General features: G+C 40.2%; 2 protein-coding genes across 2 annotated transcripts; both read left to right on the top strand.

The window, feature by feature from the left end:
- Positions 1–887: 887 nt before the first annotated feature.
- Positions 888–4460, top strand: LOC141248775 (uncharacterized). The gene is made up of 12 exons (XM_073669450.1): positions 888–983; positions 1223–1229; positions 1323–1327; positions 1408–1500; positions 1607–1666; positions 1884–1994; positions 2075–2155; positions 2249–2329; positions 3500–3911; positions 4075–4172; positions 4255–4285; positions 4354–4460. Exons 1-12 carry the CDS (start codon positions 888–890, stop codon positions 4458–4460), a joined length of 1182 nt encoding a protein of 393 aa, XP_073525551.1.
- Positions 4461–5980: 1520 nt separating this feature from the next.
- LOC141248774 (uncharacterized) lies at positions 5981–11002 on the top strand. The gene is made up of 12 exons (XM_073669448.1): positions 5981–6241; positions 6293–6415; positions 6698–6731; positions 7688–7767; positions 7885–7944; positions 8463–8573; positions 8653–8733; positions 8819–8896; positions 9304–9790; positions 10529–10626; positions 10720–10750; positions 10821–11002. The coding sequence occupies exons 1-12, from the start codon at positions 5981–5983 to the stop codon at positions 11000–11002; spliced, it is 1626 nt and encodes a 541-aa protein (XP_073525549.1).
- The last annotated feature ends 16856 nt before the right edge of the window (positions 11003–27858 follow it).

Here is a 27858-nt window from a genome sequence, read left to right as displayed (position 1 = left end):
CTGCAACTGCTCTGTCTGGATTTGATATAAGTTCCCTTTTCTGCTTCATGTTCAGGGTAGTGGCACAATGCTCAAGGATATTCCAAATGGTACGTTTTTATCTTTGTTCTTTCTATTTTGCATCTTTTAGTTTTCATTATAGTGCTGTAAGTAGGAATTATTGGGGCTGAGATTGGAGTTACAAAAATTATTGTATAACATGTTCATGATGTTTATATGGTTGCTTACATATTTGAAATTGTTATCCATTGGCAAGTGAAGCATGGTTATGAATGTTTAGTGGCTGTTTTTTCCCCTTTCCAGTCGACAAAAGGACATAGGTGACCATGCCAATAATTGAGATTTTATTTCAGAGAGTTGAGACTGAATTAACAAATTATAGCAGAATTAGCACATGCTGGAGTAGAAATAAGTTCATAAGTTTGCTGCAACTTGTGAGAGTAGAATGATAATACCTTTTTATTAAGGGAGATTTTCATAAAACCAACCACGTGCACAATAAAGAAATAAAAATCACGTCTTTAAACCAGACACAGTGTTTCTTGCAGTGGATGATTATGAAACCCATGAAATGATGATTACTGTTCTTGCAAAATTGTGAGCCAAAGTTGACAATTTCATTAGCACAGTTGGATGCAGGAAGCTTCATCTTCCTCACTGTTTTTGTCGATTATCTGAAAGCTGACTCAGAGAATTTGTTTATATTTAAAGCATTTGTACGTAGCAAGGTCAATGCTCACTTGAAAAGCTCTAATTAATGACTTCCAATTAACTTTTGTATATTTAAAGCATTTGTATATTTAAAGCATTTGTCGATTATCTGCAAGTTGGGCTGTAGAAGTTTTTGCTGTGTCTGTGACTCTGTGTATGTTCTGCCTTGACCATCTATGCTAAATTATACAGTGACTTACAAAATATCCAAGAGAAAACCCGATGACAATCTTCAATTACTTCACACTATACTCTATGGGAAAAAAGCAAAGGTATTGTTTGTTGCTTTCTGTATAACTTTGATGCTGTGTTGCTGTTCTTTTAGTCAACAACTAGTTTGAGATTTCTCATTTATAGTTATATTTTTTGAATATAAATAAATAAATAATGCTAATAAATATATCATATTGAGTCACAGTATAAGCAATTATCTTTCTCATAGATAATAAGAAATGATTGTGTTATATAATACTTTCCTAATAATTGTGATTTTGTGTATTTTTTATTTTAGTCATTTCGTATTTTTCTTTATAGGATATCTTTATAATCAAATATAAAAGATAATGTCGGATTCTAGTTCTTTCTAAATTACATTATTTCCTTTTATTAAGTTAGAGTATTTTAATCATATAATAGTAAGGGAATGTGTATAATTTATGCCACGTGTCTGCCAAATTGGATGTCATGTGGCTATAGATAATAACTGTCTTAAAATTTGACACGTGTAAAAAACTGCTACGAATTAATGAGAAGATGACACATGTCCATATCAATAAGAGACTGATACACGTGCGGTTTTTCATGTTGCTTTAGTATTATAAAGATAGATTTCTTGCTCGTTATTGACTTGTTGAACTCCTGGTAAGCATAACATACATTGTGTGCTTTCTCACAGGTGCACAATTTGAAGAAAGACATTGGATTATTCTCAGGTTTCGTATGGGTGGAAAATGAGGTAAATAATTCTGAAGAAATGATGTAGTGTATATGTTCATTAAAAATACATCAAGTGTTTTGTAGAGAAGTATACCTTATATTGGTCTACTAATGCTTCATATGTACAAAAATAAACTCCGAAACTTGGTTCTGATTCTATTACCTTCAGGCTTTACTTGAATCATATCTGGGACGATATCTTGTTTATTTGAAATTGCTTTTGTTCAATTGAACAGGAAAAACAAAGGGCCAAAGTCAAAGAGAAGATTGATAAATGCGTCAAGGAGAAATTGTTAGACTTCTGTGATGTTCTGAACATTCCTGTTAATAAATCTTCCTCCAAGAAGGTATTTAACTTTTTATTCTTAATATATTTTCCTAAATAATGTTCTTATGATTGATTATCCCTTGCTCCATGGAATTTCAGGAAGATCTCTCGGCCAAATTGTTGGAATTTCTTCAATCTCCACATGCCACAACTGATGTTTTGCTTGCAGACAAGGAACAGGTATTTTTAGATTCTTCAAATCATTTTCTTCGTCAATTTTTTCTTCTTAAGTGGATTAAAGTACCGTGATATTGTTTATATTATGAACTACAGAAGGGTAAAAAGCGCAAATCAAAGGCAACACCTAGTAGAAGCTCTAGCTCCAAAGAAGGCACTGCTGAAAAATCATCAAAGGTGTGTTATCATTTGTTACCTAGTATGATTCGAACATGAGCAAATATTTGTGAAACAGTTTATCCTCTGTGCTTTCAAATTGTATGTATCTCCTGCTATTCTTCACCTTTCAGAAGAATTAATACAAACAACACACAGATAAAATGTTCTCTAGCCAACTGACAAATAGCTAATTACACATCAAGAATTTATCTTTGTTAACTGCCTGTAACTTCCTAGGGTTTGTATTTTGAATACTTGAATACCATAGTAATCCCATTATCCAATATAATGGGAATTAAAAAAAAAAACTTGTTACTCAACTTGGAAATATGTGTAAAGAAGTAACTATTAAGTGATATTCTAATTGCCATTATAATTGATATGACCAAACTAGATTATTTCAAATGAATACTTAAGCTATTAAGTTGCATTAAATTGGACTTAGCCAAACAAACCCCTTGACTTTTATTCAGAGTGTGAGATGACTATAGCGATACAGCCTCATTAGTTAATGAATTAGGTTTACTAGCTTTGTTCAAGTAGCTTGCCTTGGATAAATCATAGCAGAAGCAGTATAATTAGATTGTGCAAATGATTGTTGAAATCTATAAATAAAAACATGTTGTGCTCCCTTTAGAGCACATGCTGAAATTTAATTACTGCCCCATATTTGTTATGGCCTTTTAGCTTTTTTTTTCCAAAGATGTGCCATGAATTTGAATTTCTATAAATGTTCTAATCACCATGTCTTAAACAAAAGCAATATAAAGTGCTGGATTGTATACCATGTCTCTCCTTCCTTCCAACTGAATTACCATGTTTTATGAAAATAAAGTTTTTCCTGAAAATTGCACATTTTCGTCCCACTGATGCTATGTTAGCTTACTGAAAATTTACCCAATACTTATCTGAATAGATGAATGTATGTACATATTCATAGCATGATTTACACTTATCATCACGCTTCTTAGAATTTTCTTACTTCTATTTTTGAATTGTAGAAATATGGTAATGATTAATAATACATGAAGCTAAGATTAATGCCCTTCTAGGTTGGAGTCTTGGTGAGAGCATCTGAAAGTTATGAGTGTATATATTTCATTGCTGCAATTCCTATCAAACTTCAATTTTATCCAAATATTAACCTGTCAAACTTCAATTCCTGTCAAACTTATCTTGTGCAAGTAGAAGAAAAAAACTGGAGAAAATCAAAATAAGACATTAAAAGCTGAGGAAGAAAGTGGAGATGAAGACAAAGATGAAAACTCAGATGCCAAAGACGAATCCATGGAAGAAGACGGTGACAAGAAAGAGCATAAGGAAGATGAGATTAATTCAGAAGAGGGAGATGAATCTAAAGAAAAGACCCCCACTCCAAAATCTAAACAGAAATCCGGGTTAAGAAGTAGGAAAAATCAAACAGATATAAAAAAGCATACCTCTGAGAAGCCTTCAGAAACCAAACAAAAGTCCAGAACAACTCCCCAAAAAAGTGATTCATCTGCAAAAGATTCTACTGAAACCAAGAAGACCAAGTCTACTGACGAAAAAGATTCTGGCCGAAAACAGTCAGGCAAATCAAAATCCAAAAAGGAAAAAGGTAAATATTAAAACTTTGATGCTACTTTTAGATTTTTTATATAACTTCTGATAGCCAATTATCATGATATCTACACATGGGATGATAACTGTGATTACTGTCGAATGTCTTTTTAGTTTTTTTTTTTTGGTTCCAAAATAGTAATAATTTTTGTGTATTATAGAAAAAGGTAAAGCAAGCAAAAAGGAGAATACAGGACCTAGCAAGGAGGAAATGCATTCTGTCGTCGTGAACATTTTGCAAGAAGTTGATTTCAATACTGTAAGTTGCTCGAATTGTTTTCATTCCCTTTTCTTGATCAGCTATTAAACAAAATTTATATATTTTTAATTCAATTTTGCAGGCAACTTTATCCGATATTCTGCGGCAGCTTGGTATGGAGAATTTACTTCACATTTTACTTGTTTTCTGGAGGCTTATTTGTTCATCTTGTACTATTCAGGTACCCATTTTGGGTTGGATTTGATGCACAGGAAGGCTGAGGTAAAGGAAATAATTACAGACGTGATGAATAGTATGTCTGATGATGAAGATGAAGAAGATGAATAAGGGTGAGAATAATGCAGAAAAAGATAAAGCTAATGATTCTTAAGCTTGAGGTACATCTGCTAAATGCCATGACTTAGAAAAATTGCTTGCTTGTAGATGATAGAAAATAAAATCAGTTCACAGTAAATAGTTTAATCAGTTGTTTTAGTCACTCCTGAACAAACAACCGCTTTAGTTTCCCTCTACTGACCTTTAAATGATTAGTTTTTGTAGCTGTGATCTCCATGCTTGATTGCTTTGTATATGTATGTGGATGTGTATTGATATTACATGTAAATTAATCTGTTGTCTTTGATGTATGTATGATTGTATGGCCTCATTTTTTGTTACTGAATAGTGAATATACATGTCTTTCTATTTTCCTCCTGGTCACAAGGTGTTGAATTTGGAGATCAAGGATAAACATTTTTGGGTAAAATCTATTGAGTTTTAGTTACTTTATTTAGAGTTGGATGAATTTGTTCCATTGATTAAGATTTAAAAAGAGAATATACTTGTTAGATTGTTGTTAATTATGATTTAGGTTTGCTAGGTTTGTGTATTTATAAATAAGTTTATTATTTATAAAGGGATTTTAATAGTAGTTTGTCTTATGAAAAGTATTTTTTTATAAGAATACGTGTATTTTTTTTGATAAATTAGTATGAAAGATAAGATAAAAGTAAACTAATTACGTGTTTTCGAAAAGAAGGAAAATATTTTTTAAAGAAATTTTTAAAAGAATAAATATAGTTTACCAAACGAAGACGTGATATTTTCCCTGTCATCTTATTATTGTTATTTTCCATTATTTCCGTAACTCTATATGGAACTCAGCGAATGACATAATGTCTCAACAAATTTGCCTTTTTTAACCTTACACATATGGTTTATATTAACATTTAATTTTCGAAAAAGTTATCAAATATTCGTAGAGGACAAGCCCATAACAACAATTACTCTGTGTTTGTAATGCTCATTTTTGAACAAAAAAACTGTGATTTTAATATACATGTTGATATTTTTTTCTAGTTTTAAAAAAAATTGAAAAAAAAATTGTGATCCATTTGGTCGACTCAAACCGGTTAATTTGAGATGACCAAAAACATGTCTACTTGCAAGTGTTCATTTTTAGTACTTTGTTAATTTGTTTTGGTTTCAAACCACGTGCGCTCTTCGTGAATTTAGTTTTGGAGGGAAAGGAAAATTTGGAGGCTTTGGATTATATTCGCGAAAATTTTCGCAAATCTTTTGAATTTCGGAAAGGCACAAAGTTTCGCCTAAATATAAAAGCCTACCCGCTACTCCAACCTCGAAGCTGTCTCTGCTACGAAGAATCCGCGCTCACAATTCCGACACTTCTCTCCCTCTCACTCCGAAATTTCTAAACTTGTTTCGCTCTCGCGTAAATCGACTCATTAGGTCACCGTTTGTCTGTAATCCAATTTCACATCTCGATCTACAGCTAGGGTTTTGTCTTTTCTTCCTGTTATCTGCAGATTTAGCGCTTGAATTTTCCTGTCGGTTTTCGATCGTATTCAATGGCTATTGACGAGAAGGCGGAGGTTAAGAAGCCGGAGAATGGAGGAGAGGCTGAGATGGAGGAGAAACGCGGAGATGAAGACGGTGGCGGTGAAGAAAAAGGAGTAGTGGAAGAGGAGAAAGGTGCGGGCTCCGAATCTGATAAGGAAGGAGGGGAGGAGAAAGAGGGAGGAGATGTGAGTGAGGAAGATAAAGGAGAAATGGAGGAAGAAGAGAAATCGGCGAAGAAGAAGAGGAAGAGAAAAGGTAGCGAGGAGAAAGTTGAAGAGGATGAAGAAGAGGGTGAAGAGGAGAAAGAAGCGGAGCCGGAGAAGCAAGATGTAGCAAGGACGCCTAATGAGAGGCCCACGAGAGAGAGGAAGACAGTGGAACGCTACTCTGCCCCATCTTCGCTTCTGAGGTCCCCTGCACCAAAATCCCTAACAATTGCGAAGGTAATTTCACCTACTTTTTCGCAAATTGTTGAATTACTCGATGCTTTGCAGAACATTTTGGAAGTTGTTGACACTTTCAGAAATTGGATTAGTCTATTCGTGAACAGACTTGTTTTGTTGTATTTTATGAATTATACAAAAGGGGTTTTGACACGAGATAATCATTCAGCGTTCAATGTACTGCCTCTTTGTTAGCTCATACTACCTAAAACTATTATAGCTGCATCTGCTTCTCTGCTCTGTACTGGCTCACGTAAGTTCCATCTGTATTTTGATTTTCAGGGTAGTGGCACACTGCTGAAGGATATTCCAAATGGTGGGTAGTCTTTCCTAACGATTTATCATGCATATATTCTTTCTGGTTTGTATATTGCATTTTTTCCATAACGGTCTATGAAACATTTGAGTTAATTTTGGCATTGGTGTATAATAGCAATGGTGTAACAAGTTAATGATGCTAATACAGTTGCTTGATCTTAGAAGTGTTGAAGAGGTATTGCATTGGAGAATTGAAAAGATGTAGCCTTTATATAAAGAATTACTGTACATTACAGACTTACTGATAGAAATTTCAGATATAGCTGTCACACAGGACCAGTTAAATGGATTATAGTACAATAACCACATATTGGCTTTTCTTTAGCAGCATTTGCTGCATTTATAATTTTGACAGTTGCATTATTTGACAGTATATGACTACTATTCCAGAAAAAAGTATTAGTTGTTTAGAAATAAAAGCTCAATTTAAGAGGCTGTTTTTCAATAATGATCACTTCTCAAACAATTTGGATTCAGTTAAGTTTCTGAAGTTGCTAACATCTTGGTAACATCTTGAACATGGAGTGTTAACTTACCTTTAAAAAGTCAAGTCTTTGTCATTATCAACTTGTTTTCTAAGTAACAGAAAACTGGTAATTTTAGAAATGGAAATTAGAAGCTTCAAGTTCTAATTTACCTTGGTTGTAGTTAAGATCTTGGGTTGGTGTTTTATCAAATCCTTGATGAAACTAAGAATTTCTTTTTCCAAATTCAATTAATAGGCAATAAGATAATGAAAAGTGAAGACAACATTGACCTGATGAGTAGTCTGTAATATAAAATAAGGCCTAGACATATTTTACTAATAAGGATGGCTGAAGTAGTTGCAAGCCTGATTTGTGAGTTTCTTATGTGTTTATGCTCTTGTCCTTTCAATCCAATATCTACTGTTATATTCACATACTGAATTGCTGCATCTTTTGTGGTCTGATTTTATGCACCTGAAATATACAGTGGCTTACAAATTATCCAAGAGAAAACCTGATGACAATCTTCAATTACTGCATACAATCCTTTTTGGGAAAAAGGCAAAGGTGATGTTGCTTTTTGCTCTCTATCTTAATTTTGCTGTTTCATTGCCATTCTTTTGACTGAACTCTCTCCCTCTCTCTTTTGGTTAGGAGAACTAATTTGTGTTGGGTTTCTTACAGGTGCACAATTTGAAGAAAGACATAGGCTTATTCTCTGGTTTTGTATGGATTGAAAATGAGGTGAAGATTTCTTAGTCCTTGTCTTTTTTTCTTTCCAAAACCTGATTGCTAATTTATGACTCACTGAAAAATGACTAGGCCTATCAAGAAACAGATCTTATTTTTGTGCTGTTTGTATTGAAACTTGAAAGTATTAGAAATGGAGGAGTGCTATGTGTGTTCCATTATGATGGAATTATTACTCATCAGTAGGTTATATAACATAACGGTTTTCAGCTTAATCATTTATGATTGTATGTCCTGTACTGCTCAAGAGTCCTACTTCATGGGCACTAAAATCAAAGTTTCCAAAGCTCATGAATCCATTTACAATTTTGTTGCATAAGTTGTGGATTTTGGAGTTCTCATGTGACTTTATCTATGAGAAATGGAAAATCAGTGACTGCATAAAATGCATGTATATGTTTTTTGGTAACATTAGGTGCCAATGTGTAGGTAACATTTGGATTTCTAATTAATAAAAGCAGGTAGGATATCTCATTCATTATTAATAATTTGCTTTTGTATCTATTCAACAGGAAAAACAAAGGGCCAAAACCAAAGAGAAGATTGATAAATGTGTCAAGGAGAAATTGTTAGACTTCTGTGATGTTCTGAACATTCCTGTTAATAGATCTACCTCCAAGAAGGTATTTTACTTTGTTCTTAATATATTTTTCTTTATATTGTTCATATGTTTGGTTATCCATATCCTCCATGGAATTTCAGGAAGATCTCTCAGCCAAATTGGTGGAATTTCTTCAATCTCCACATGCCACAACTGATGTTTTGCTTGCAGAAAAAGAACAGGTTTTTTTTATCTCCTTTGAATTGCTTTCTTCTCCCTTTCTTACTTCTTCATTTCTGACAAAGTTGTTTGAATTTTGAATTACAGAAAGGGAAAAAGCGCAAATCAAAGGCTACACCTAGTAGAAGTTCTAGTTCTAAAAAAAGCTCTGCTGAGAAGAAGTCAGCCAAGGTCTGTTATTGTTTGTTACTTAGTAAAATACGAAACACATTCTCTTATGCATTCCCCTGCTAAGAAACAGATCAATCATTTTCTTCAGTCAACTAATATGAATTACACTAATTTACTGCTGGAAAACTGTAACTAGATTTTAACTTGTATGATGTCACTTGAAAAGACACGCTAGTAGAATTTTCTTCAGTCAACTAATATGAATTATGCTACAACATGCAACATTTTTGTGTCCTTTACAGCATATGCTGAATCTGAAATGCTGACTTACTCAAGTTACTCCCTTTCATTTTGAGAGGGCTTCTCTCTTTCTCACACACAGAGAGAGAGAGAGAGTGAATGTAATAATACTTTTCCAAACTTTTTTTTGTAATTATTTTTGCTTTTTTCATGTCAAGCAGAAGGCAAAAGTTGCTGAAAAACAAAAGAAGGCTTCCAAAGTTGAGGAAGAAAGTGAGGATGAAGACAAAGACGATGCTTCAGATGCGAAAGATGAATCAATGGAAGAAGATATTGACAAGAAAACAGTAAAGGAAGAGAGTGAAGAAGAAGAAGAAATCGTTTCAGAAGAGAAAGATGAACCCATTGAACAGACACCAAGTCCAAAGCCCAAGGAAAAGAAGTCTGTGTCAAAAAGTAGTAAAACTCCTAAAGATATCAAGAAGAATAGCTCTACTAAACCTTCGAAAGGCAAAGAAACATCTAAAACTACGAAAAAAGGTGATTCTGCTGTAAAAGATTCAGCCTCACCTTCTGAAGTGAAAACACCCAAGGGTAAGAAACAGAAGGTTGAAAAAACACCCAAGGAGGATAAGTCATCAAACAAAAAAGAATCTACTGGAAAACAGTCGGGCAAATCAAGATCGAAACCTGCTGCTAAGGAAGAAGGTATTTTATATAAACTTAGTATTTTCATATTGAAGTTAATATTTCTGTTAAAATTAGAAATTTGAGGACTTTTTAAAGTGAAAATATGCATAATATTAGTAAATAGACTGCAAGCTAGTATAAAATTTATAATGACAGGGCTAAAATGCACTTTTTTCTATTTTCTACACAATTTTACTGTTTTTTAAGTATAAGAAATAAAAAACAGTTGACAGTTTCCCTGTTGTGGCTATGCTGTTGCATTCGGCTATTGTTTCTGCTATCATGCATTAGTTAGGATGTGTTTGAAATACCACAATTAAGATTTAATAACTATGGGTCTGTTTGGTTAGTAAATTATAAATGGCATTAACATTTACAATAGGGTTTTTGAAAGAATTGTGTTTAAGATTATGCTTGAATACTTCAGGCAAATCAAGATTTTGATAGAAACCTTTTAAAAGATTAGTCACATCTCATTCTTTCCTTTGAACTTGTACTAAAAACTCATAGGTTTATGTTTTGTTCTTGCTTGTGAAGTAAGACTTATTTTTATAAAGTTTAAATCTTGATAGAAACTTGTTGGTTTACTTAACATTATTCTTTCTGCTATCCTCATTGGTTTTCTGCTATTAAGATGTGTTTGAACTACCACACTTAAGATTTAATACAAAATAATTTATTATAAGAGGGATCCATATAGCTTCCCAATCCATTCATCATGATATAATAATTATTGTAATTGTTGTTCAATTTTAGGGAAAGGTAAAGCAAGCAAAAAGGAGAAGGCGGGGCCTACCAGGAAGGAATTGTATGATGTTGTTGACACCATGTTGAAAGAAGTTGATTTCAATACTGTAAGTATCTTTAATTATCTGCTAATCTCCAAAATTCCAGGTTTTTATCTCCTTTGTTAGCTTACTGTTCTATTGTTCATCTCAATTTCACAGGCAACTCTATCAGATATTCTTCGGCAGCTCGGTAAAATACCCTTGATTATTGAACTATTGACTTCCCTTCTAGAGGCTTATTTGTTTGTTTGTTTTTCCAGGTGCCCATTTTGAGGTGGATTTGATATCGAGAAAGGCTGAGGTGAAGGAAATAATTACAGAGGTGATGAATAATATGTCAGACGATGAAGATGAAGGGGAGGAGGAAGGTGGAGATGATGCTAAGGAAGAGAGTAACGCAGAGAGTGATAAAGGTGATGATGAAGACGATAGTGATGCTTAATTATGGTACATTACTTGTGCTAAACTCCCTCAAAATACCATAAACTTGAGCTATTTAATGTTAGACAACCAAAACTGTTGAGTTTTTGGTATATACCTGAGAGGAAGCCCCCAATTACAGGGTCTTTTTAGGTTTGATGCTGTGTTTTTTCTTCTAGACATGAACATTAGTTAGTATTTATCTTGTGTTTGCATTTGGATCTGTCTTGTAACATTAATCTCCCTGGTTTTGTATTTGTTGGAGTAGTTTGTAGTTGCCCAAGTCTTGAATTTGCAGGCTCTCTGTACTGATATTACCTGTGTAACAATCTTCTTTATCTTCAATGGTTTACAAGAGGAGGTTTATTTTTATTATTTTATTTAATATAATGTAGAAAAGAGGTAATATTATTTTTTTATTTGTAATACTAGTAACTTGTAATGTAGTTTATTTTTTGTTTTTAATTTATATATGTAAACTTTGGTTATACTATAGATTTATATTATTGCGTATTTTGTTGAATTTCCATCTGTATAATCTCATATACTGTATTATTATTTTCTAGGCTTGGATTTACTAATTTCATTGTTTGTTTTAATTTGGTGAGAGAAACCATCTTCTATTCATAAATATTTTGAGCAGAATCTATCTTTATTAGAGTTTTTTTTTCATTCGACTACAAATGATACAAGAAAGTTCTCTTTCAACTTCATTTTTAGTAAAAACAATACAAATCTGTTCACGTACATGAATATAATGGATAATATTATAATTTAGGTTTCATTCGCTAGTTTTTCAGAAAGTTAAAATAATCTAATTTTTCTTAGTTTTCCAGCGGAATGATATTAATTAGTTAAAAGAATCTTAATTTATTAGTATGCAAATCCAAGATGAGGATGATTGTGTAACACTCCCGATTCAGATGGAAATATTATCGCCGATGACTTTAGACTCTCATGTACAAAATCACCCAGGCTTATATCATTGAACAAAACATAATACATATATATAAATAATATCAAAGTCTTACATAATAATGCGGAAAATCAGTACAATGTGAAATTGTATACAAATTACATTAGCGGAAAACTTGTAAAAATAACAATTATATATATAACTTGATCAGCATCAGGATCGTCAATCTTGATAACATGAACTTGAAACATTAACTGCCAACTACTTGGATTTCTTCTTACACCAGCCAACCATGCAAGGAAAATAGCGGTCGGTTAGTCTAATGAAAGACTATGCAAATGGGATTTATATGATGCTCTTTGTGGTCGTATCTAGTTAGAACTCATCGGTTCTCGAATGAAAGCCGATAGCCGAGGGAAACTCCGATACTTCCACCGAATTAGGAAAAGATACGTACATATATAGCAAGAGAAGACTCCAAAGAAATTGAGTCTTATGGAAATTATTTATAACAAGAGAAGACTCCAAGGGAATTGAGTCTTATGGGAAATATATATAACAAGAGAAGACTCCAAGGAAATTGAGTCTTATGGGAAATATATATATAACAAGAGAAGACTCCAAGGGATCGAGTCTTATAAGAATTATTATTTATATAATATAAATTTGTGTGAGAACATTTTAGATAGTAACCAACAATGGTTTTATAAAACAACCTCCCATGAATAATTGGGTCAACGACCAACCTCACCGCATACGTGTTGTGCGAATTCAGATTGGAAAGATGACTTACTTAACCAGGAGGCCAGACGATTTTCCAAGTTGTACTAATCGCCCGGAGGGTTATTAATATGTGCATAATAGCACTTATCTTCTTTACTTCTCAAAACGTGCATTCAAGTTGAAGCTTTTAATAGTGTCTCGCAATGAGAACGAAGGGAATAATCCCGATTGTCGGCACTGGCTAAGTGCACCACCACTTATATCAACATATAAGGGTACGGTCATGACCAAAAGATATTAGGGCACATCCTCCTAATACCACGTTATAAAGAAACAACTAGACCTTGCAAGGTACATAGTGTTCCTACGAATACTCGTTCTAACTATACGATATGTCCATAACAATCCACAACAAAGTCCATCTATCACCCTAAGGTAATAATATAATCATATATATACACATATATATATAGTATATCCACTATATGCATACAACCTGTAACTGATCTAGAAGATCATCAATCCTCGACAAGGGGTACTTGTTCTTGATGGTGACTTTGTTCAGCTCTCGATAATCGATGCAAAGTCTAAAAGATCCATCTTTCTTCTTGACGAACAAGACAGGGGCACCCCAAGGAGATGCACTTGGTCTAATATATCCCTTCTCTAGCAACTCTTCAAGCTGCTGCTTCAGTTCTTGCATTTCTATTGGAGCCATTCGGTAAGGTGCCTTCGAGATCGGTGTCGTTCCTGGTTCCAACTCAATAGTAAACTCCACGTCACGGTTGGGGGGTAGACCTGGGATTTCTTCCGGGAATACATCCTCAAATTCACACACAATAGGAATATCGTGAACCAAAACTTCATCCTTTTCGGGCGCATCCAAGTAACACAAATACCCGACACAACCTTGTCGAAGTAGCTTAAACGCTGCCATATCATTAATCAAGTTCCCATTATTGGCGTCATTCCGACCCTTGAACTTGCACACCTGATGGCCCCCAGATGAAACTGTCACTGTCCTTGTACAAAAGTCAATTACCGCCCCATGACGTGTCAGCCAGTCCATCCCGAGAATAATGTCGTATGGAGCCATGGCAATGCAGATCAAATCAGCTTCGAATTCCCGACCTTGGAGGGTCACTGGGAATCTCGACAACTGGCTATATCCTACTAACTGTTCCCCATTTGGAAGATTTACTATGAATGGTTCGCATGTATCATTGCATTTCAAGCCTAACTTATTGACACAACTCTCCGAGATAAAGGAATGTGTAGCACCAGAATCAAATAATATGCATACGGAGGTAGAATTTAGGTATATGGTACCTTGAGCAACTGGAGCATTTGGTTCATCAGCCTGGCGCATCTCATACAATCGTTGGCCTTGGCTACCTGATGTAGTTGGAGCTTTTCCCTTACCCTGAACATTTGACTGGATAGCAGTATTCGCAGTCCTTGCAGGTCCTAGTTGAGGTCGGTTGTTGTAACTAACTGACCCTTGCTGAGACTCAACACTAGCTTGCCTCTTCTTAGGACAATATGTCTGCACATGTCCATCCTTCCCACAAGTAAAACAGGTCCTTCTAGGCTTCATGCAAACAATACTCTTGTGGCCAGGAGCTCCACAATTATAGCATTGAACCGGACCCTTACCCTGTTCAGAGCGTTGAGTTGACATCGACTGAGATGGCTCAGTCCTGGCTTTGCTTGCTTTGGAAAAGTTAGATGGTGGTGCCGGACGTTTGAACCCACTGTAGTGTTGGTTACCAGCACTCTGACGTTGTTGGTTTCTAGCCTTCTTTGCATTCTCCATGGCTAACTCCATTTTGATTGCTGCATCAATGTACTCCTCAAGAGTGGAGCAACCATGGCGCAACATCATAGACTGTAATTCTGAATTCATCCATTCATGGAAGTGCCAGATTTTATCTTCCTCTGTTGATACATCAGAATAGTGCAACAGATGATTAAATTTTTCTGCTAGCTCTTTCACCTTTAGCCCATGGTTCTTAGGGTAGAGAAACTCTTTACGCTTCTCCTCTCTCAAAGCCTTTGAGAAGAAGCGGTTAGTCATCTTAGTCTTGAACATCTCTCAACTCAGATTAGGGTGATCAGCTAATCCAGTGGACTCCCACCATTCACTTGCCACATCCTTCAAAGATAGCGAGGCTATGTGCACCTTCTCAGCTTCTGTGCACACAATGTTTTTGAACAGACGTTCCATGTGCCCAAACCAGTAAGAGACTCTCACACCATCCCCGGTTCCATCATAGGAATCAGGCTTCATAGTGCTTATGGCCTTTAGTGCCCGACTATAGCTCCTTCCAGCTCTGCGCTCACGAGCATGAGGTACAGACTCCTCTGTTTCAGCATCTATGGCAGCAAGTGGTGGAATAGGGGCTGCTGGGGGAACCATATGAGCGGTCAATCCAGCAACTGCTTGAGCCACTATCTGTTTGATTGCTTCGAGGGTGGCAGTATTAAGGTCAACTGGAGTAGCTGGGTTAGTGGGTTGTTCGGCTCGGCCAGTTTGCAGGTTATCCTGCTCTTGGTGCTCGTTAACAGGATGGTTTTGTGAATTGGCTCCCGACTCATGATCCTGATTAGCAGTGCTTTGAAATTGGATCTGAGAAGCATTGCTTGGTCCAATACCTCCACGACGAGAATCATTTCTCTTATTCACCATCTGGATATGGATCAAAGGAATTAGATTGGAATTTCGACACACATCAACTTAGGGGTAATGAAACAGGTATATAAAATCACGCAAATCATTACTCTAGGTAAAATTTGCGATTTATTAATACTTGTATCCTACCAAGACCAGAAAAGAGTTCACAAAATCCGAAGGGAGGCTACTGCTCCTCATGTTGTTCTAGAAGGGATCAGTTTCTACCACGAGATAGGAATAGGTTGAAATATTAAAGATCATAAATCTTTAATTTATGACAACTGGAAGAGAGAGGTAGAGAAGTTCCGCTAGAGTTTGATAGTGTTTCAAAAACATAAGTGGAGAGATAAACACTTTTCTTTTGTTCTAACCGAAATTCTTTTATCAAACTCAAATGAATTATATATATACGATTTAAAATGTGTAAGATATTTTTATTTATAAATGAATAAATAATTATTGTATATAATTTTTATTTTGTTTTTAAACCTTTAAAACAAATACTTTTAAAGATCCATAAATTATTATGAAAAATAGATTTTCAAAACCTTTAGCTCTGATACAAAATCTGTAACACCCCCAATTCAGATGGGAATATTACCGCCGATGACTTTAGACTCTCACGTCCAAAATCACCCAGGCTTATATCATTGAACAAAACATAATACATATATATAAATAATATCAAAGTCTTACATAATAATGTGGAAAATCAGTACAATGTGAAATTGTAATACAAATTACATCAGCGGAAGACTTGTAAAAATAACAATTATATATATAACTTGATCAGCATCAGGATCGTAAACCTTGATAACATGAACTTGAAACATTAACTGCCAACTACTTGGATTTCTTCTTCACACCTCGGGAGCACCACCTGATGTGCCATATCACACCAGCCAACCATGCAAGGAAAATAGCGGTCGGTTAGTCTAATGAAAGACTATGCAAATGGGATTTATATGATGCTCTTTGTGGTCGTATCTAGTTAGAACCCATCGGTTCTCGAATGAAAGCCGATAGCCGAGGGAAACTCCGATACTTCCACCGAATTAGGAAAAGATACGTACATATATAGCAAGAGAAGACTCCAAAGAAATTGAGTCTTATGGGAATTATTTATAACAAGAGAAGACTCCAAGGGAATTGAGTCTTATGAGAAATATATATAACAAGAGAAGACTCCAAGGAAATTGAGTCTTATGGGAAATATATATATAACAAGAGAAGACTCCAAGGGATCGAGTCTTATAAGAATTATTATTTATATAATATAAATTTGTGTGAGAACATTTTAGATAGTAACCAACAATGGTTTTATAAAACAACCTCCCATGAATAATTGGGTCAACGACCAACCTCACCGCATACGTGTTGTGCGAATTCAGATTGGAAAGATGACTTACTTAACCAGGAGGCCAGACGATTTTCCAAGTTGTACTAATCGCCCGGAGGGTTATTAATATGTGCATAATAGCACTTATCTTCTTTACTTCTCAAAACGTACATTCAAGTTGAAGCTTTTAATAGTGTCTCGCAATGAGAACGAAGGGAATAATCCCGATTGTCGGCACTGGCTAAGTGCACCACCACTTATATCAACATATAAGGGTACGGTCATGACCAAAAGATATTAGGGCACATCCTCCTAATACCACGTTATAAAGAAACAACTAGACCTTGCAAGGTACATAGTGTTCCTACGAATACTCGTTCTAACTATACGATATGTCCATAACAATCCACAACAAAGTCCATCTATCACCCTAAGGTAATAATATAATCATATATATACACATATATATATAGTATATCCACTATATGCATACAACCTAAATAAAATTTATTTTAGGTTGTTAAAGTTCCCAACACACAAGAGAATAATATTTTATCCCAACTTAATTTAACAACCGATTCATTGTTAATTAAGGCAAATATGGAATAAAAACAATAAATAAGCAAGAGCGAACCGCCACTTGCCTTAGATCAGAAGATGTTGATTCGGATTGAATGGATATAAGATTCCTAGTTGACGGCTTGATTCCAAAAACCGATTGTAACTCGGCAGAATAGATGTTGTTGCACAGCTGGGTTCGAGCTGCTCGTTCAAGGCTCAAACGGAGACGGAATCGGACATGGTTGATACCGTTGGCTTCGTATTGAAATGAAATATAACTTAGCATCAAGAAAATCAAGAAAAGACGAACTATAGACTCAGTAAACTGGAAAACCGTGAGCACTCACTGTTCACGCCGGAATCCAGAGGCTGGGCTGCGCAATGAACTTCGAGTATCTCGTTCAGGGGTCAAATGGCAACGAAACTGGATGAGGCTGGTGTCGTTGGAACCGTATCGATTCGAACTACAATTTAGACTCAATAATATAAGAAAACTATGGACTAGAAGTTCATAAATACAGAAAAACAGAAGTGTTCGAAAAATCTGAGTGTAAGGATGACTTACAATCTTCGGAGTTGAATCGATATCGTTCGGAAGCGGAATTGGATGATTCAAGAGTCGAACTCCATTAATTTGAGTATGAGGAATTCAAATTTGTGGTCAGAATAAGTAAATAAAGTCTCTAACTAGAGTAGCTGGGAGGATTTCAGATTCGGGTTGTGAGTGAAAGTGAGGAAGAAGCTCCCTATTTATAGAACAATGGTGATGATGAAGGTGTATAATGAAGAGATAAGAATGCATTAACTCTCACATGGAAAAGACAAAGAAGAAGCTGCAATAGTTGATCTATGAGGAGGAGTAGGAGACCTACAAATAGTTGATGGAAATGATGAACATGGTGATTTACCATAACTTTGTCAAATCTGAAAATAAATTACCCTTGTAGGGTGATTTCAATTTTCACTTTAATTATAGGTCTTTTCAAGGTGTTTTTAAAGGTAAGAGATTCCTTGAAAATATAATTAAGGTTTAATTTATACCCGATTAAGTATCAACTTAATTATTAAGGTATAAAAGAGAGGGTTATTACAGATTGTGAGAGAGACAAACAGATTATGATGATGCATGATGGCATTTACGATGAGGGGCAATCTCTTAAACAAAGCAGAAACCACGAGGTTGATAGTAAATTGTCAGCCAAGAGATGTAGAGTTGGGGTGAGGAGTTAGGGAGCAATGAAGTCCAAGTAGTAGGTGTGGGAGATACTCACGCTTGGGAACAACAAAGAAAATCTATTGATGGAAGTGTTGGGGGTTGGGCAACCATCGAACAACTCATGCTTTCTATGCCCGTGCATGAAGGGATCACCCGTCCATTGTCTTCTTAATGGAGACAATGATTTTGAGAGAGGACGAGGAGAAGGTAAAGTTTAATTGTGGGTTTTCTTCAGGTCTTTGTTTAGATAACGTGGGAAGATCGGGAGGTCTCAGGTTATGGTTGTTGAAGCCCAAGTATCTCGTTAAGTCAACACACCTCGACGAGTGGCTCGGTTCCACTCTTTTCTTCCTTAGCTGAGGGTAGAGACGATCCAAGCTTCCTGAACCCGTAGTAAAGCTTGTCGAACGGTCTTTAATGTGTCCTCGTCGATGTACTTGCACAACCAAATCTAGGGGGAAAGGGCTTCCTCTGGATTTGGCTCTCCGACGCTCAAGTCAGTAGCAGCTCAAAGAGGGGTGTAAATTATGGTTATTGCTCGGGTAGGATAAGACAATGAAATTCTTTAGCTCTAAATTTCGGCAGAGCTTTGGTACGGAAGTGAAAAAGTGATCCCTCTTCCGTACCCTGTGCCCTTGTATTTATAGGGAGAATTACATATGGGCCGCAACTTAATGGGCCTTTTCCCTTTTTCTCTTTATTTCGGACCAAAAATCTATTAAAATTAAAACAGATTGCGGGACCTGCCCCAACATCCAGCCCCACAGGGTCCTCGAGTACCTCTTGCTCGAGGGCCATGTGCCTTAGTTGGTCGACGCATGGTCTCGTGAGCCTGTTTTGAGTTCTGATAGATTTGTGCTCGACGAGGGTTTAGTATTACTTACTTGGAACCGGCTTCTTCTGGACCGTTGACCGGACGCTTGGCGAGGTTAGTGGTGAGAACCCTGATAGATTTTTGCTCAACGAGGTTATGATTCGGCCTCTCCTCGTCCAGTTGTGACACACGCGCCCTCATTCACTCTTTTCTGGTATCGCTTCCCTTCTCGCGCCAACTTTCCGAATTTTCTAAAAAGAACCGCTTTTGGGCGGGCTCCTACCACATTTTTGCCACGTGTCACGCTGGGGGTCTGGCGACGCTTCGCCTTCTCCTGACTATAAAAGGAGACCCTTGGCTTCTCCCCTCACTTTTTACCGTCTCTTCCAACTTTCATCTCCTGCGCTCTCTCTTCCTTCCTCATTTTTCTCCGGCGATACTCCGTTCTTCTCCCTCCGGCGTTCGTTGCGATTTCTGGGCTTTCCTCTCCTTCAACAGTGCTCACTTCTCCACTTCTACTTATGGCACAACAGGCACCAGGTTAGCATCTTCCCCTCTTCTCCTTATTTGTTCGTGTGCCATATCTGCTCTCAATCTCGCTCTCGGTGTTTTGCTTGTTTTGACCTTTCTCCCACGCGTTCATATCTTATAATTATGCTTTTCTTGCATAGATGCTGTTTTAAGTTTCATACCTTACTAGTTAAAATCATGGCTGGGTCGACCCAATTTTCTCAAACTCTTGGTCACTTATTAATGGCAGAGGACAAACATTCCTTACCATTAACGTCCCTTTCCTAGAAAACCTTCGAGGTTTTTTCTGTATTAATGGCGGCGTTACTTTTTCCGAAAACGTCTTTTCTAGGAAAAGGCGCCGTTTCTGTCAGGATTCCCCCCGTTTTCCGTCACATCACCATAAATGCGCCCGTTCGGCTCCACAGGCTAGTTTTTACTCTTTTACCCTTTCCCTCCTTCTTTTGTTTCTGGTCTCAGTTCTCGAGGTGCCTCGCGAAGGTTCCACCCTCTCGTCCCTTCCTCCTGGTCGACGAGAGTTAGCTTTTGAAATATATTCTATTTCTCTTCGCGGGGTAACTTAGGCCTCGAGGACTAACTTTCTTTTTGTTGTTGACAGCTCAAAGTACCTCCACGGTCCGAGACTCGGAGGTGAGTTTTCGGGAAACTGGTTCCTTCGAGGAGAACTCGTCGTCAACAGTATCTTACCGTCCGACCTCTTAGGAAGAGGACTGGGAAGAAGCACAATCACTGGACGAGGCTGGTCCTAATACCCAAGAAACTGCTCCCCCGACCTCTTCGACCCGTATTTATGACACCTTCCCACCGGCACTAAAACCCGTGGTGATCGACGATGTGGCCGTGCCTTCCGTTGTCCCAGCTCGCTCCCCTCACGTGATCATTCTTGATGGGCGTATCGCCCCCGTTCCTTGCATCGTCGAGGGCTATAACATCGGGGTCTCGACTTCGACGGTCAAGCCCCGCTTCCTAGTAGACTACACAGCCGAGTTCCCCTTTCCCGCTGGGACGGTCTTGACTCTGCCGGTCAACAAAGGAAAAATGATCGACAACTACGGGCCATATTTTCCCATTAGTCGACATGCTTTACTCGCGGGCTTTTGACTACCACTCGCACCGTTCATTCAGGAACTCCTCGACGAGCTTCATCTCAGCCCGCCGCAGGTTCATCCAAACTTTTGGAGGCACATGACTGCCTTCCAACTCAGGTGTCAGGAGATTGGTTATACCCCCTCCGCCCATCTTTTCCGCGCCTTGTACAAGCCGAACAACTACACATGGGGACTAGTTACCTGTACCTGCATGTACAACCCTGTTCAGTACAAGATGCCTGGTAACGAGACCGGGTGGACTCGCCGATGGATACTGGTCAAACCCCCTTAAGCACATAGGATAAATCACCGGGTCCGTGTGTCCAGGGTTGCCGAGTGGGAGACTATGTACTCGGCCGAGCAGCTTCAGAGGGTTAGGGAGGTTTTCTGTGCGTTCCGTAAACTAAGTCCTAACCGGTATAACGACATAGTGACCAATGACTTCCTTGATCGTCGAGGGTTTAGTTTGATTCCTCCTCTTCGTAGTAGGGGATCTATATATTCATGTTCTATTCTCGCAATTATTATTATGCTGACACATCTCCTAACTTGTTTTCTTGTTAATGCAGAGGAGAGCTTTGTATTTCTGAACCCAGAGGACGATGAGGACCACGTGGTGCCTCCTCATCATCAGCAAACTCACGTGGTCCAGACTCAACCGAATGAACATGAGGCACTCCTCCCTCCGGTCGAGGTTTTGCCAGAGGACGACGTCCCATTGTCCGAGCACCTCAACAAAAAACGGGCGTTGTCTCCCAAAAGTGCCGCCCAGTGCAAGAAACGTCGTGCCGACAAGAAGTCCGCCGGGCCGTCTAGCTCGACGAGGACTCCTCCGAGTCCTCTCCCTCTTTGCGTGATCGAGGCCCCTTCAAGCAAGAGCGCTGGGGGATTCCTCTTGACGTCTGAGCTATCTCGCAAGGTCCTTGACCGGGCTATAGCTATTCCTGCACCGCCTCCTCTGATCCGGAACATGACTGAGGATGACTTGGTTGACGAGACGCAGCTGGCCGCCGGGGTAAGTTGCCTCGAATCTCCTAGCTCCTGTCACTATAAACATTCCTTAGCTCCGCTAAGTGTTTTGCTTCCTCGCAGGCCATACACCTTCTAATGGCGTCCCTTTTGAAGAACTCCACCCGATCCTAGAAGGCTTCATCTGAGCTCGCGCATAACTACGCGGAGCTGGAGAAAACCGTCAAGGAGCTGAAAGCGTTGGTGGCCAGAAACCAGGAGGAGGCGGCCAAGGAGGCGGCCACCTTGCGAGCTTCTCTAGAAGACACATCTAAGCGCCTTGAAGAAAAAGTTCTCGAGCTAGCCGTCGAGGTTGAGGCAAAAGACAGGGCGCTCGAGAAGGTGAAGGAAGGGGAGGCTAATTTGGAGAAGGTCCTGAGGGAGCAGGGGGAGCTACTTGACCGAGCTCGTAAAAGGCCGTCGAGCGCTACGCTTCTAATCATCGGGAGGGTGCTTGCCAACGCTTCCTTGCGCAATATCAGACGAACGTCTTCTGCGAAGTGGCAAAGCGCCAGGCGGACGAGCAGGGCTTTCCCAACTTTGTGGTGGACCCCAGGAAGATGTATGGCCTTCCTCTGATTCCTCCCGAGTACGCCCCATCCCCCCTTGGAACCTATCTAATGGACGACGAAGAGACTCTCGAGGTGTGGAACGTCACCACAATCCCTCCAATGAGCTCGGTCGTCCCAGGCCGTGAGAACAATGCTCCCCAAGATGCGCGGGCGTTCGTACAAGTTTTTCGGGCGGTGAAGGCCTCGGCGAAGACTTCGAATGACCATCCTAACCCCCACCTCCTCAACAGTGAGGTGTGGGTGCCTATGTACATGCTTTCACCTGTTTTGTAATTGTTGAACTTTACTCATTGTCCAAGTAACCTGCAAACTCTTACCCTATGAATTTTTGATGCATTGCTACCCTTGATGCTTACTTTCTTTACTTTCTCGTTCTACACCTAGTATTCCCTTCCGCAACCCGGCCTACTACCCCCTGCCTTTTCGATCATACATTGTATGCGAGTAAAGGTATTGCCCGAGTTTGCGGGTGTTTAATAAGTAGACAAATGATCGCAAACAAAGCTGAACGTTCTATTGAATGAAAAATAGTGAGATAACATGAAAAGTTTCCACATGAGAACGTGGTAAGTGTAAATCGACATAAAAACATGTTCGTAAGACAAGTACTATAAAATAAAGTGTGTTGTAGTATCACATCTTTGGGCTTCATTATTTCTATAAATATGTGCGTTAGCCCTGCAACCCTTTGATATTGCTGTCGAGTCCCTTGCGTTTATGAAAAATGCTTGTTCCTCGTAAGCATCTATGACCGGTTCAGGGTCGTCGTGCCCCTGAGACACAGCCGTACATCGTATCTAATTATCTCTCGTAAGTAATCTTGACTGGTTCGGGGTTGTCGTGCCCCTGAGACGCAGCCGTACATCGTATCTAATCATCCCTCGTAATTAATCTTGACTGGTTCAGGGTCGTCGTGCCCCTGAGACGCAACCGTACATCGTATCTAGTCATCCCTCGTAATCTTGACTGGTTCGGGGTCGTCGTGCCCCTGAGACACAGCCGTACATCGTATCTAATCATCCCTGCAAGGCAGAGGGTAAAAGTGTATTAATGCCTCGTCGAGTCATGATCGGGGAAACTCATCGAGTCATGACCGGAAATGGCAACTAGAATGAGAGATATACCTCGTAAGTAATCTTGACTGGTTCGGGGTCGTCGTGCCCCTGAGACGCAGCCGTATAACGTATCTAATCATCCCTGCAAGGCAGAGGGTAAAAATGTATTAATGCCTCGTCGATTCATGATCGGGGAAACTCATCGAGTCATGACCGGAAATGGCAACTAGAATGAGGGATATAGCTCGTAAGTAATCTTGACTGGTTCGAGGTCGTCGTGCCCCTGAGACGCAGCCGTATAACGTATCTAATCATCCCTGCAAGGCAGAGGGTAAAAATGTATTAATGCCTCGTCGATTCATGATCGGGGAAACTCATCGAGTCATGACCGGAAATGGCAACTAGAATGAGGGATATAGCTCGTAAGTAATCTGACTGGTTCGGGGTCATCGTGCCCCTGAGACGCAGCCGTATAACGTATCTAATCATCCCTGCAAGGCAGAGGGTAAAAATGTATTAATGCCTCGTCGAGTCATGATCGGGGAAACTCATCGAGTCATGACCGGAAATGGCAACTAGAATGAGGGATATACCTCGTAAGTAATCTTGACTGGTTCGGGGTCGTCGTGCCCCTGAGACGCAGCCGTATAACGTATCTAATCATCCCTGCAAGGCAGAGGGTAAAAATGTATTAATGCCTCATCGAGTCATGATCGGGGAAACTCATCGAGTCATGACCGGAAATGACAACTAGAATGAGGGATATACCTCGTAAGTAACTTTGACCTCTCTCCCTGGTCATCGAGCCCCAGGGACACAGCCAAGTAAATGTTAGTTATCATTGCTCTTATATGGTCAAGTGAGTGTGGCTTTCTTACTGGTACCGTGTTACTTGGTAAGGCCTCGACAAGCCTTAGCCTACGGCCTCGCCTATTATGCGTGACAAAAGTTATTTTATGTTAAGCATGCGTAAGGCGGACAGAGTACATGTGTCTACCCGAAAAAACAGAATATTAAATAGGTGTTAATGGGATGTGTGTGTACCTTCTTGGCGAGGCGCTCATTTTCTTAAGGATAATATTTGCGGAGCCGCATCACGTTCCATGAATTGGCGATGCGGTTGCCGGCACTATCCTTGAGCTTGTAGGCACCTGGTGCTACTTCGGCCTCGACGATATATGGTCCTTCCCAATTGGGGTCGAGCTTACCCCCTTCTGTCTTTCGCATTACCAAGTCTCCCTTCACGAACCCTCGAGGCTTCACCTTCTTGTTATAGTACTTGGCTACGACGGCCTTATGGTTAGCCGCACGAATGGTTGCTAACTCACGCGTCTCCTCTTGCAGCTGCAACTCAATTGCCATTTTCTCTGCGTTCTCTCCCTCATCGTATTGGGTGACCCTATCCGTTGGGAAAAGATGCTCGACGGGGACCACTGCCTCGACACCATAAGCGAGAGCGGAAGGTGTCTCCCCGTGGCCTTCTTGACCGTCGTTCGATTTGCCCAAAGTACAAGGGGTAGCTGCTCCGCCCACAGTCCTTGGGCGCCATCTAGCCGTTTCTTCAAATCTGAACAATGGACTTGTTTGCTGCCTCGACATGCCCATTGCAATGAGGATGAGCCACCGAGGCAAATTTCAATCTGATACCAAGATCCTTGCACCACTCGACGAGCTTCGGCGTATTGAACTGCGGCCCTCTGTCTGTCACAATATCTTGTGGTAATCCATACCGACAGATGATGTTTTGCCACAAGAATTTTTGTACGGCTTGGACTGTCGTACGAGCTAAGGGTATCGCCTCGATCCACTTCGTGAAGTAATCGATTGCGACAATGATGAACTCCAGCTGCCCAGGTGCTTTTGGTGTAAACGGGCCTAGTAAGTCTAAACCCCACATGGAGAAAGGGCAAGGACCCGAAATTACCTGCATCTCGACCCCCGTTTGATGACATGCCGGAGCATGAGCCTGGCAAGCTTTGCATGACCGGGCAATGGCCATAGCATCCTCGCGCATAGATAGCTAGAAGTGTCCATGGCGTAGTGCCTTGAACACCAGGATCGCCAACCAGCATGTTTTCCACAGAGCCCCGCATGCAGCTCGACCAACATCTGATAGCCCTCTTCTCTCGACAAGCATCTCAGCTCCCGTGTCATTATCCCTCGTTTGTACAATTCGCCCCGGCAAGCGAAGAAGCGCGAAGCCTTGGTCTGAAGGCGCTTCTTCTCTCGCGGATCTTCTGGAACGTTAGTTTGAGCTAGATACTCAAGTATAGGAGTTCTCCAGTCCTCAACAACAGGCTGATCTATTGGCCATCAACTCGAACTGCTCGGAGATAGATTTAACTGAGGCTGTATTATACCATATGGGCCGAAACTTACCCACTTGACGCGCATCGATTAACTTAGCCCTTGATGCAAGTTTGGCTAACCCATTGGCTAGCTCGTTCTCGTCACGGGGGATCGCGGTAATGAGGAAATGTTTGAACATCCCACGCAAACGCGCCACACGCGCCTGATACTGTGGTAGGGTGCTGGTTCGCGCCTCATACACACCTTGTACTTGTTGAACGACCACCTCGGAGTCAAAAAAACATTCTATCTCCTCTATATGCTCTTCCAATGCGATCTCAAGGCCGATGATCAGCGCCTCGTACTCTGCCTCGTTGTTTGTTGCTTCAAAATCTAGTGTAACTGCATGCTCGTACAGGTCCTCCTCGGGCGAGAACAGATCTACGCCTGCTCCGCACCCATCATTGTTCACCGCGCCATCTACAAATAGCCTCCACGGGCTCGGCGATAAGCAAGAGGACTCTTCGTTGCATCGGAAGCTCGTTTCTATGATGAAGTCGGCTAGTGCTTGGGCCTTGATCGTTGGTCGAGGTTGATACTCAATGTCGAACTCGGAGAGCTCGACGACCCACTTGGTCATGCGTCTGGACAGAGTTGGTCGATGGAGTACGGCTCGAAGCGGGAGGTCTGTGAGGACTTGTATGGTGTGGGCGTGGAAATACGGCCTCAGCCGTCGCGCCGCTATGATAAGTGTGTAGACCGTTTTCTCGACTGGCGAATAGCGTCCCTCCGTGGGTGATAGAGCTTTACTAACAAAATAAATAGGTTTCTGGTGCTCGCGAACAAGGACTGCACTGTCCGTCCTCGAGCTAGCTGCGAGATATACTTGTAACGCTTCTCCGGGAACTAGCGACGAGAGAGTGGGTAGTTTAGACAGGTGCTCCTTTAGACTTGAGAAATCCGCCTCGCACTCCTCCGTCCATGAAAAACTCTTTGGTTTCCTCAGGATATCGAAAAAGGGCAGGTTACGCTTGGCGAGCTTTGCGCAAAACCTTCCTAGATAATTTACCGAGCCCATAAATCTCTGCACCTCGTGCGCCGTACGCGGTGGTTTCATATCGAGCACTGCTTGGATCTTCGAGGGGTTCACCTGGATCCCTCTTGAGCTGATTTGGAACCCTAGGAACTGCCCCTTGGTCACCCCGAACACACATTTCTCATGATTGAGACTCATCCCATACCGTCATAGCGTGCTGAACACTTCTTGGAGGTCCCTCGGGTGGTCCTCTTGGCGCTTACTCTTGACCACAATGTCCTCCACGTAAGCCTCGACGGTCTTGCCGAGCTGTTCCCTGAATACCTTGTCGACGAGCCTCTGAAAGGTCGCCCCCACATTCTTGAGGCCGAAAGGCATTACCCTATAGCAGAAGGTCCCTCTGTCGGTTATAAATGTCGTATGCCCAGCATCGGCAGGGTTCATCACAACTTGATTATACCCTGGATAAGCGTCGAGGAAGCTCAGCGCCTCGTGCCCCGCGGTAGAATCGACGAGCTGATCAATTGATGGGAGGGGGTAACTGTCCTTCGGGCATGCCTTGTTTAGATCGGTGAAATCGACGCACATGCGCCACTTGCCAGTACCCTTTTTGGGGACCATCAGCACATTGACCAGCCAGGTGGGATACTGGATGGCTTGTACGAAGCCTGCTTTGAGCAGCTTGGCCAGCTCGGCCGCTGCCGCTTCATTCTTGGGGCTTGCTTGCTTTCGTTTTTTGCCGTCGAGGAGTAGCTTGGGGGTCGATGGCTAGGGAATGAGTCATAATCTCCGGAGGTATACCCTTTAGATCTCGAGGAGACCAGGCAAAGACATCTCTCGAGGCTCCGAGCATCAGCCTTATCTCTGCCATTACTTCTGCGCGAAGGCCCTGGCCCACGTATAAGCTCTTCCCGGCCTCGTCGAATGGCGATATGCATTGCCTGCCCTTCTCGACGCTCTGCGAGAGGTCCTCGCCCCTTGAGCCCGTTCTGCTCTCTTCTCGAGGGTCGAGATCCGCTTCCTCCTCGATTCTTAATGACCCGGACAAGCACAGAT

This window comes from Phyllobates terribilis, unplaced genomic scaffold, assembly GCF_046119375.1.
Source record: "Phyllobates terribilis strain yellow unplaced genomic scaffold, ASM4611937v1 Scaffold_4075__1_contigs__length_65459, whole genome shotgun sequence".
NCBI lineage: Eukaryota > Metazoa > Chordata > Amphibia > Anura > Dendrobatidae > Phyllobates > Phyllobates terribilis.
Note: the sequence above shows the minus strand (reverse complement) of the source record. Positions and strands in the feature narration are given on the sequence as shown.